The sequence below is a fragment of the Scomber japonicus genome, chromosome 17 (assembly GCF_027409825.1).
Source record: "Scomber japonicus isolate fScoJap1 chromosome 17, fScoJap1.pri, whole genome shotgun sequence".
Classification (NCBI taxonomy): domain Eukaryota; kingdom Metazoa; phylum Chordata; class Actinopteri; order Scombriformes; family Scombridae; genus Scomber; species Scomber japonicus.
This window is the reverse complement of record NC_070594.1, coordinates 13,928,234-13,940,514: the sequence shown is the minus strand read 5'-3', so window position 1 is coordinate 13,940,514 and position 12,281 is coordinate 13,928,234. Positions and strand designations below refer to the sequence as shown.

Here is a 12,281-nt window from a genome sequence, read left to right as displayed (position 1 = left end):
TCAATGGATATAAGACACGGATATAAGGAAACAATAATGTCCTTGTGTTGCAGTGTAGAGCTAGTTAGTCATATGAATAAAAAGGACAAGTAAAGTCACACTGTTTGGCTTCTTATCTTACATACTCATTTGAATCTTCACACAGTATTTTAACTTTTAACATTACAAGTATATAACAAAAGTAATGCTATCTTGGGTCATGTTGCGGGGTTTGCTGGGTTGTGAACGTCCCTTAATCCAATAAAAAGCAGCACAGAGTTCTTAACTCTGATAGCATCCAAGACTGTCTTTCACACAGCTGCAGAATAATACAGTGAATATATGTTAGTCATAAAAGGGCCTTTTTAATGTCAGCTAATGTAGTTAGTTAATGAAATGCTCCTCAGTTTTGGACATAGTAAATTTACAGTTTATAGTACACTTTTGATATTGTCTTATTGGTTTTGGAAAGTCACTACCCTTCACTCTCCAAATCTTTGAAATCCTAAGTTTGACAGTCCTGCCATACACAGTTACGGGACAGGAGGGGTTTAGTAAGCATGTATATACTGTAACCTACATACCTTTGTACTGTGAGACAAAAACAAACCTCATATTTCTCATTCTATCCATTTGTAGGTCATTCTACGCTCTTTGAAAATGAATACAAATAGAAAACCTCATACAACATCTACATCATCAATTTTGACATTTATAAAACAGATCAGTTGAGAGCCAGAAATGAGTGAGCAACGTCGCCTAAGTAACTCAGTATGATCTGATCCTATGATTTGAGGTGATGTATTATACAATCTTCTGAAAAGATCCCATAATACATGTAGACAAAGATATATGTACAGCGACTCTTAAGTGCTTTTGGATGTAAATGACCTGGTGTGATGAATGGTGTGATACAGCCATAGTGAGTTATCTGAGCCTTGTTTGAATCAGGACAGAATGAATCAGCGCATTATGTGTACATTATGTAAATGTTTGCTGGTGTGGTTAATGGAGGTAAAGCCAGTTTACGACTGCCCATTACTCTTTCAAGGACTTGCTACGGGTAGGGCCCCTTAATCAGACTAGTGGAGTCAACCTTTTCTCTTGTTTTTTTTTCCCTATCAGAAACTTTAAACATGCTACAATGTGTTTTTGTTGTGTATGCTAATGTAATTAGTATTTCATTCTTATCTCCCTTTTTATGTTAGCATTTCCTGTATAGGTGAGGAAAGGCCATAGATGTGCTGGCAACTGGTTATTTTTTATCTGTTAGTCATTATTTTTGGATATCATCACAATGTGTGAATATACAGTATAACTCCCAAAGACAAATTATGATTTTGATCTTGCATTCTACTAATTTATAAAACATTGATTTATTGAGCAGAAAATCATTAATAACTCCCCATGAATCTTATGTTTGAAGAAATCTCATCTCAGCATAGTAGTCTTGAAATGTTTGTAAGGGAAAAATGAGCTGAAGAACATTGCTAAAAAAAACCTAAAAAAAAAACATAATGCAGAGCTTCAACTGGAGTGGTATTACCAAAGAAAACCAAGGTGACAAATAATGAAACTGTTTTCAAAGATCGTTAACATTTGAAGGTATTTCTGCTGATCGTGGTACAATCTAGAGGTGATATGAAAGGATGAGGAAGATAAAGAGAATCTGCAATGATTGTGTGTCAGATCACAAATAACACTTAAAGCCATGCATTAAAGTACTTAAAGTGATGTATTCCCTGTTGAAACAGGACATTACAGCGGGACATAACAGAGCAATTTCAAAGTGCAAACCAACAAGATATGAGTTAAACCTGCAATAACAGGGGGTTTTTTTAGCCTTGAAGTGGCTGTAAACAGCACATTGAAATATTACCACTTTATAAGTTGAGATGGCAAATGTGTTAGCAGTAGCACTGTTTACACATCCAGCAGATACAGAGCAACACAAGTATTTATTTGGAGTTTTGTTTGTGTCTACCTGGTGAATATAAGTCAAACATTACCTCTCCTGTATGTTCAACAACTAGGTACTAGGTACTGTGTGTGTCCTGTTTGGTGCGGGGCAAGTAGCGTACAGTGAGTTTTTTGTGAAAAACAATCACACTCACATTTCCAACTGGAAATCAGCTTGTGATCCAGATAAATGTAGCTCTATATTTTTCATACACACGATAATACAACAGGTACAAGACAGCTGGATTTTTTTGTAACACACACACACCCCCTACACACAACACTTCCCTCTCAAGCTTTTAAAATGCACAACCACACTTGTTACTTGATTAATGTTACATGAGTATACTGTTCACATTCCTATTATGGGTATCAAAACTGAGTGGCAGTGGCATTAGCAGAAGCATGCACGGTCACGTTTTTTATCTAAAGGAAATCTCTTCAAATCTTCATTCAGGATATAGCTCCCACCTTTGGTTGCTCTTTGTCCAAACTGAACAACGGAGAAAGTCATTAGGCTGAAGCTCAAAAAGAAGTCCATCACATCACCAGTGCTTTGCTTCCAGCTCTAATGGTAGCTTTCTAGGTGCTGTTGTTTAGATCCCTGGTTTGTGGCCTGCTTGTTTTCTAGGGAGATGAATGAGAGAAGAGATAGGCTGAGGCAGACGCCACTGTCTAAGAGAGAGGATGAAGAGGAGATTCATTACTCCTAACCCCACCCCAACCCACCTCCCACCCACCCAACACACACACACACACACACACACACACACAAACAATCACACAATCACACACACAGCAGAACTGAGCCTCATTATTTCCTCATCTCCATCACTGGGAGGAAGTGAGGGGTTGCAGGCTGTGCTGTGAGGCCGCTGACGTCTGCCCCTCCATTTATCACACAGGTTGTCCACACACATACATTGAACACACCTACAGACACCTAGTGTTCCTCCAAAGACAGCATAATTGGAAAAGCACTGTCACTGAGGAAGATGGAGGTGCAGCAGTCCTAAGCAGGCTGCAACTCTTAAAGCAACCGTTTTAAACGCAGGATGACTTCATCCGGCTAGAGGGAAACATCATCCTCTTGTTGAGTTTAAACATAGACTATTTGCATAGTTTTTTACTCTAAGGGAAAACAAACAATCAAAAGTCTATATTTAAGCCTTAGGCATTTGTTTATAGCACAAACAAAATGCATTTTTGGATTCATACTGAGTATTATCTAAATGATTTTTTGGTTTCCTGCTCATTAGCACTCTAACTCGAGGGGACGAGCCCACTTTACTATACATTAGAGTATCTTCTTGCAATACTAACAAGACCATAGCCTGTATCCATTTACTACCAACAATGTGACATGCTGTATCACTCACCATCGCTCCATTGACTCCATTCTGCAATGCAACTTTAATTGGCAGTAATTACACTTAACCAGGCCTGATGATTGTGGCCTCAAAAGGGAGTGAGTTACCACTGCCTCGATGCTCAATGCATGCACTACGCCGACTGTAGGGAGATACAGAGTGTGTGTGTAAGAGTGTGGGGAAGTCAAGTTAAGGAGATTTTATAGAGAAAGAGAGAGGAAGGCACTTCTCTTCCCCCTCCGCCAGTAGAACTTTAAGTTCAAGTTAACGCAGGAATGTGGCAATGCTTAATGAATAATTCAGCACTTGTTACGTAGTACCACAGAGGCATGCCAAACAGCAGCTATGGCAGAGGTGGTGTGTTGCCCTTTACAAACCTTAACCCAATTTGTCTAAAGACCCACCCCCACCCCCCTCTCCCACTGTGTTCCTGGCAGAGACGGCAGAGTAGCCTTTATAAACCCGCCATCTGAAAGATCTGGCCCTTTACAGTGTATTAAAACAGTTGTTTCGACCACTAGCAACTAAGCGACTGATTAAATTTCAATTCTAAACTTCAAATATTAAAGTGTGGATGGGGAGCAGTGTAATGAATTGTACTCTACACACACACACACGCACCCACACACACCCACACACCCACACACAAAGCAACTTAACCCAATAAACCTGCATATTTTATTAGAAAAGAAATAATACCACAACTATTCGGATACTAATTATCGTTCTACTGATTCAAGCGGAATAAAAACACTCCAATTCATTTGTTAATGTTTGCTATTTTTAATATAGAAATGCTAAATGCCAGGGACCTTCATTACAGAAGTAGCTACAGTAATTAGGTGTGTTTTCAAGCACTTGTGAAAACATAGATGATGTTTGCACATTGTTATCTCCCTTTCAGTACTTTTGCTGTGAGCACTACATTTCTCATTAGACATAGTAAAAAAGAAAAGCACCTTGTGAGTCACTAATGCATGTGATACAAATGCTGAAAATGATGAGGTCCAATCATTTAACTGTTCTCCTTTCTTATATGCAACATTATACATATACATGTATAAATACAAATACAAGGACATACCTTATTTAATTTTAATTTTATAAGTGTATATGATGATACATATTTGAAATGTACTAAGTGCTCACCTGCAGTTAAAACAGTTTAGTCAATTCCTGCATTTAGTAAATGAAAATAATCTTTCACATTTCAAACTATAATCTGATTATTCCACATCACACATATCATCACATATTACTTGATTTGATTGTTGACGAAAACAAAGGTAAAGAACAAATAAATACACATTTGAAAAATAGCTTGAACCGAATGTAAAAGAAATCATTTGAAATAATGCATTTTATCCAAACATTGATGCACATAATGTACATACAGTACTGTATATCATATGATATCACTGTTTGCCCTATGTGATATAATGTTTTTGATACTCTGTCAGTTGTGAGCAATAATACAAGATTCTTTCACCTATAAAAGTGTAGAAAATCCAATTCGAGCAATATCTGTATTTTCATTGTCAATATAATATATAATAAGTTTAACCTAACGTTTAACAAATAATTAAATGTTGACCAGGACCTTAACAACTGATAAGTCAAGTAATCTTCAAACAGGGGGAAGCATTACTGTGCACAAAGCAGTTGCATGGCTATAATAGAAAACATTATATCCTTAATGCCTCAAAATAATACCTTAATCTGGTTATTCACAGTAATCTGCTTATGTTATGCATGGGGTGATTCCTGAGGTCTTATTGTTCCTCCAACTTGAAGATTTATGTGGGTGTCACTGTACTTTGTACATCTTCGTTGTAGTGTATAATCTATTATATCACAAAAAACTCAGTAATCATAAAATATCTATTCATGCTGGATCAGTATCCATATGTGCATCACCTTTTTAATTCTGCAGTCAGGTGCATTTTTCTTACAGTATGATGCATTCAAACACTGTTTGTGTGTTTCTCGACACAATGATGTGTGTTATACTGCCACATTTAGCTATCACATACTGACTGACCGAGCTCCTCACTGGATTTCTCTCCTCTCCCTCCTTTTATCCCATGAAGCTGCTGCGACCCGTATCTCACGTCTCTGAGAATGATATTCAGTTTACTGAGATATCTCTGTTACACAGGCGCCATCATCAGAGTGGACTCATTGCAGAAATAGATGCATCATGCCCTAGCCCACCCTCCGAACACATCCATCCACCACCACAATCACACTTTAGTGCGAAGCAACAGCTGACACCAAATAGATACAGCTAGCAGGAGCTAGTTATTGTGGAGTGTAAGCATGAGATAGAGGTCACTGTTGCCAAGGGGTTGAGAGATGGAGAGAAAGGAAATGTTCTGACAGTAAATTACATGCCGGATTCACATATTCCATCAAAGGCCTCCGTATGATATGGGTGTTATATATCACCAATATGGGTTATTAACCTTTTGACCCACATAAATGAAATGCATTAAAGCGTACCATTCAGAAAACCGAAATTACACACCATCTATATCATGTTTTACTTGTGCTGACATATTTGATGTAGTGTGTTTACACACAGTATACTGATGTTACATATTATCTGTGTTTTAGTTCTTTCAGTACATTGACCACAGGCATTAGGTATCAATTTAGAAATGTTTCTCATATCTATCTGCCACCCATTATCTCTTTTTTTGTATTTATTTATTTATTTATTTTTTGTTTTAAAAAAACAGCTACTAATGATTTAAAAGATATAAATGTTCATGAACAGATGCCTTTGATAATCATTTAATCTAGTCTGAATTTCAGCAGCGAGTTCTAATATCTAAACTCAGACCGGAGCCAACCATCATCAGAGCCATGCCTTTGAACAGAGCAGAGCCAGAATATAAGTTCGCCTTTTACTGCTTCCTATTTATGTAGAAGCGGCTCTATCTTTCTTTTAGGATTTGCTTATAGACTCTGGCTTCTAAAAAAGACGCTTGAAGGTGAGGCCTTTCACAGGGCATGCTGCCAGGTAATAACTTCTCTAATCGCTTACGCCTCATGCCCATATTTGTACCCAAAAAAAAAATCCTCTACAAAGAGAGCAAGTCACCCTTATTTGGAGAGAGTGTAGGAGACAGGTGCTATACAGTGTCATCACCTCATTAACCCTGCATCTGGATAGCAGTAATTTAAAGCTGTTTACATGCTCTCAGCCTCCTCTACCTCCTTTTGTCTGTTTCTCTCTGACCGCAGCCCCCCTCCACCCCCCCTCTCTGGCTGTCTTTTGGCGTAAAATAAAAGCAAACAGCTTATCTTTGACATAACAGGGCTGTTTTTTACTCATGAAAGACAAATGTCATTCAGGTCAGTGGCTCTTGCTAGTAATCAAGCTGGGACAGTGATTAGGGGAAATTAATCGTGGGCCTCTGTCGCTCATGGCTGACAACCTGATAGGTGCTCTCTTCCCAGGTGACTTCAACAGATCAGGCAGAGAGTGAAAGACATCAAAGCCAAGAAAAACTTGCATTAGATTAACACCCGAGAGACAGCCTAAAGACGGTCTGTAGTAGGGTGTGTGTGTGTGTGTGTGTGTGTGTGGGTGGCTGAGTGTGGGTACAGTAGGTGGAGTGAGGTAATGTGTGTTAGTTTTTGTGCAGGTGTCTGCCTTTTTTGGAGGGAGGGTGGGCGACATGAAAGGAAAGAGCTAAGGTTTGATGTGATAATGAAGCACCTTCTTTAGTCTTCATCTTGCTTCTCTTTTATCCAAACCACTTGCTTGTGCCTATTTGTCCAACAAATGTTTTGGTAAGCCTATAAAGTAAAAAATACGCTTTCTGCTATTCTAACGGGAATATCATGAATATCTTCAGATTTTGTTCTTGTTTTATTTTTCTCTCACTTGAGAAAATAAAAAAAGATTTGTGCCTTTTAGAGAAAGGGGCTCATCTTGTCATGTGACATCTCTGACTCACACGCGATGCGTCTGGGGTTTGCACGTTCGTGTGTTATGCTGCCTCGCCCCCGTCTCTTAATATCAGAGAAACCCAGAGCTTTGAGACTCGTCATGGTTGGTGAGAGTGAGCAGGAGTGATGCTAAGGTTAGCTCACTGTAGCGTTTAGCTGTACACGGGCAGATTTACCGGCATGTGAACCCATAAACCTGCAATTACAAACCCTAACAACTCTGGCGCAGGCGGCCTATACACCGCAGTTTTCCTCTGGGCTCAGGGATTTAAGCTTCACAATCAGTCAAGCGTGACTTCAGAAGCTAATTGCACAAGAGTGACGCACACACACACACACACACACAACATCCTTACGGGAGAAAGACTGATGGTGGAGGTGGAATTTTGTTTGAAATTCATCAAATTTTAATCCAGTGCGTACATTTCCATATTTCCATATTTATCTCTTTGCGCTCCTAGCATCCACTTCCTCTCTGCATATCATTTTTGCCCTATTAATAGCTCAAACCGCTCCATACCTTATACACAAACACACTCTCACACTCTTGTCACCACAAAGGAAAAAAAAAAGAAAAAAAGAAAAGACAACCTCCTATCAGGTTCCGCACTCACAGACACGTGTATCCCAAGGTAGATAGGACTGTCAATGAATCACTCTGTTTCTGCCACAGTTGGTAAATTGACTGTTTGGCGTTAGAAACAGATGAGGGAGAAGCTCGGCAGAGTCAGATTAGATGTAGGATTCATACTCTCCTCCTCCTCCTCCTCTCTATAATGAATCAGTGTATTTACTTAAAGCAATCTGCTCCTCTAAAATGGCCCCACAATCGCTCTGTCTTCTCTGGATCGTTGTCACCCCCTCCCCTGTTATTCCCAACACCCCCCCAACCCCACCAAAGGTAATTGCTCTTACCTGAGACACTGTAATGGATCCTGGATGAAGTATTGACCGCTGCTAGATTTTGATTAAGGGGCTGTAGGGCAGAACATGTCTTTAATGAAACTGAGGAATCAGCATTCTCGGGCCGGTGCGTCGGGGCTGGATGCTGTGCTCTGTGGCCCATAGGCACCTTGATTAGGACCTCATCCTCAGCAAATCCAGGGGTGGGCCACAGTTACTGAATTAAAAACGATGAATTCATCCATTAATAATACCTAGGGTGTGTGTAGTTTTTCTCTGGAGGCTTATAATCGTTTAAGATTTGGATATTTCATTTACTGTAAACTAATTGCTCGCACTCACTCCCCCGTTCACATATTCACACACACACACCAGCTCTCTCAATCACTCAATCATCCACCTTGTTGCTCAATCACTGATACACTAACACACTCATTAATACACTCAATCACTTTCCCCTTCATATGCAAAAGGTCAGCCTTTATCAAATAGAATTTTAGCATGAGGGATAACTTTCATTAGCTTCTCTCATCCTCTCCCTTAAATTGCCTTTTTGCTCGTGGTAAAAACTGATTGCATCTCGGACGGAGATGAAAGGGAAACAGCTAGCTCCCCACGTTCTTTGAGCGTGCAAATGGACATAATCTAAAAGGCGAGTATTAGCATGCTAAAAGACACCACAGCTATGATGAACACCATTTGCCAAGGCTTAATGCGATAGCCGGGTAAGATGATTAACTTTGAATCCATTTAATCAACCACAAGCGCTTTCTCAAATAACCAACTGTCTAACGTTGGATAAAACTTCCTTCAGATCTGTTGGGAAATGGGTAGAGTAACAGATGTGTCAAATCATAGAGTGCCCAAATCAGAAGGAAGGCCAGCCAAACGTTATTCTTTGAAGTGACGGACATCAAACATCATTTTGTGCAGTGTATTTGTCATCCTAGCTGAACCTCATGTTTGAACCTCACAATGGAGTGCGACTCGGAACACACATCAGCTCGCTCATTGACTGGGATGTCAATGTGCCCTTGGGCTGCATCCTATTGACTTAAGTAGTTCAAGTAGTGGGCTTCTCACCTCCTTTCAGACATTGACCCCTGCCTGCATGCCGGTAACTGCCTCGCCTAATGCAAAGAGGATTCTGACCCTTTTGGTCAGAGCTTTAACCACAACTAAGTAGTGTAGATTGTGAGAGATTATTTGTCTTCACTGAGGATATAAAGATTTCACAACTGATTTGTTTATCATCAATTCCACAGCCAGGCAAATACATATTTCTACTCCTGGGTGAAATACAGTCTGTGTGATTGATTGATCCAAGAAATCATCGACTCATTCATCAATTGAACAACTCATGGAAAAGTGTTTATTGATAGCGTGTCTCCCCCCCTTCCCCTTTCTGTGTGTGCTCCTCTTGCAGACCTTGATGATCCGGTGGTGACGGTACACCAGAGTATAGGAGAAGCTAAGGAACAGTTCTACTACGAGAGAACTGTGTTTCTGCGCTGTGTGGCCAATTCCAACCCGCCGGTGCGTTACAGCTGGCATCGTGGGAGAGAGGTCCTGACACAGGGATCGGACAAGGGTGTTGAGATCTACGAGCCCTTTTTCACACAGGTGAGACAGAGGCAACGTGATATGGACAAAATATAAAATCTGTTTATTACACTGTAAATGCAAATAAAATATATTAATAATATGCTTTAATCCACTTTACACCATACAATTAACAATTTGATACTTTTTTTTTCTTTTGACTCTTATGAAAACATCTCTTATCCTTCCCCTGCAAGCTTTAGAGAAAGAACGATGTGAAACAGCCATAATACACTATAGAAGGCATAGAACAAGATGTGTTCATCAGGAGCTAAATTTGCCGAAGCTCTTTCAGACAGTGCTCTCTCATATTAAGATAGAGCTCTCATGGCCATCTGTGGGTGTTGCTTTGAAATTGCTCTGGCCATCTTTGTGTCACCAAAAGAAAGAAAAAAAAGAATGCCAGAGAACATTATTGTTAAAACAAGGATTAAACAGCGGAGCAGTTTTTGCAAAACGGATTTGGCATTCATTAAGTTCATCAAATCCTCACGACGCAGTGCTCTCTCTGCTTGTATTACATTGCATGTTTGTTTCATAAAGGCTGAAAGACAAAAGATGGAGTGAATAAAGCCTCCAAGTGTGGAATAATGATTGTATTTACAGCTCTCAGTTCAATGATTTCATCATCATGATGGCTGTGATAACTGCAGTAAAAATGCACAGCCTTATACATCAAGTAAATACTAAATGATGAGTCTGACAGCAAAGGTCTGGTTTTTCAACTGCTTAATTATAGTAATCATCAAAATCAATTTGATATACTTTATATTTAACATGTTCGACACACACTGTAGAGCCTTAATGACGCTACACGTATGTAAATGGTGACCTTTATCAACATCATTTGGCAGTAAATAAGAAGTGTCATAACATTACCTAACACACACTCCTCCCCGCCTCTTCCTGCATTCTCACAGCACAGATGAGTGAGCTGTAGTAGCTAATTAATGAATTAACACATCTTATAACAAAGTCAAGTCAAGTCAAAGTTTATGTATATACTGTAACACATTTAAAACAAACTCTGTTGACCAGTGCTGTACAAGCGTAAGATACAAGATATGATGAGTAAGATAAACTATAAAAACACAATAGATAAAAGCAAAATATAATTAATTACACAATAAAATTCAGGATGTCAAGCTCAACTAGGATTAAAAGCCAATGCAAAGAAATAAGTCTTAGGCAATGATTTAAAACTTTCCAGGGTCTGAACAGTTTGGATATTGTATGGTAGGCTGTTCCAAAGGGTTAGAGCAGCCACTGCAAAGGCTCTGTCTTCTCTGGGATTGAGCCTAAAAACAATGGTGACACATTACATTGTGAAATACTGTAATGACAATTTTGCTTTTATATCTCGAGCAAGAGATTTTTTATAATCCTTGTAGAATTTGTCCTGATGCAGGTTACTCACTTTATAACACTGCCATCCATTGTTGAAAGTGAGGATTTATGATTTTAGTTTGTTTGTTTTATATTCGAAAACCAACCCTAAACTTACTTACCCCTTGTTGGGCTGTGGGACAGTAAAAGTTGTACTCTTTACCCAGCCAACTAAGGATAACAGTATCAGTTTCACTAACCCAGTTTCACAAAGTTACATGCATATTGCAAATAAATTGCAGACGCGGAAAGATTTGAGTTCCTTTCTCAGTTACCTCAATTAAACAAGTGGATTTTCTCTCTTTACAATTTGAAAATTGAGAAGCTTTGTTTCTAAAAAGGATCTTGTGCAGACAACAAAGAACTGATTGAGATTGTTCTGTCACTAGTAAGGGAATTGTAGTCTTTGAATTGATTGAATTGAATATGATTTGTGTGTTGAATCGGGTGGCAAAGAGAAAGGAAATCTACGAGAAAAGGGAAAAAAAGACATGCGAGAGTGGAAAAGAGGCTTAAGGAACAGAGAGAGAAAAAAGGAAGTGAAATTGATGTTTGGCCAAATGGAGAAAGATGGCTGGGAACTAATGGAGTGGGTAAAGGAGGCTGAGGAAGCTGTGCAACTGGGCCTCATCAGACACTCCGCGTCTCCCCATCCTGCTCTTCATACCTCTTTGCTCCTTCCCTCGCTCCCTCATCTTGCCCTCTATTAAAGCTTTAATTGTGTCTGAAAATTTGAGTGGAACCCAAACTCAGAGATTAGCTTTGTGTGAGTGCAACCCCAACATAAATCCTGACCAAACTCAGTAATTTGTTAATATCAATGGCTAATAGCATTATTTTTCAACAATATATCTCAACTTTGCCTGGAGCATCTACAGACAATTGAGTTACAAATTCACAACTGACCCAAATCTAGTCCACTGGGTCAAGCTGTGTCCATTTGAGTCCAGTCAGGCCTCCATTTTAGCCAAGTAAATTGGTGAATTAAGTTCGTCTCAATACCTTCCCGCCTCCATTATTCTTCATTCCAGCTTCACTCCAGTGTCTGCAGCACCTTTATCAGCTCACCAATTTTTTTTAAATGACCAGAGACGCTGTAGGAATACAGAGGTGACATTTTAA

General features: G+C 39.3%; 1 protein-coding gene across 1 annotated transcript in view; it reads left to right on the top strand.

Moving 5' to 3' along the window:
* mdga2a (MAM domain containing glycosylphosphatidylinositol anchor 2a) overlaps nt 1-12,281 on the top strand; it is a 172,734-nt gene that overhangs the window by 71,217 nt on the left and 89,236 nt on the right. Inside the window, exon 4 of the mRNA XM_053336450.1 lies at nt 9,598-9,794. Coding sequence (XP_053192425.1) covers nt 9,598-9,794 — 197 coding nt within the window. The remainder of the gene's footprint in view (nt 1-9,597; nt 9,795-12,281) is intronic.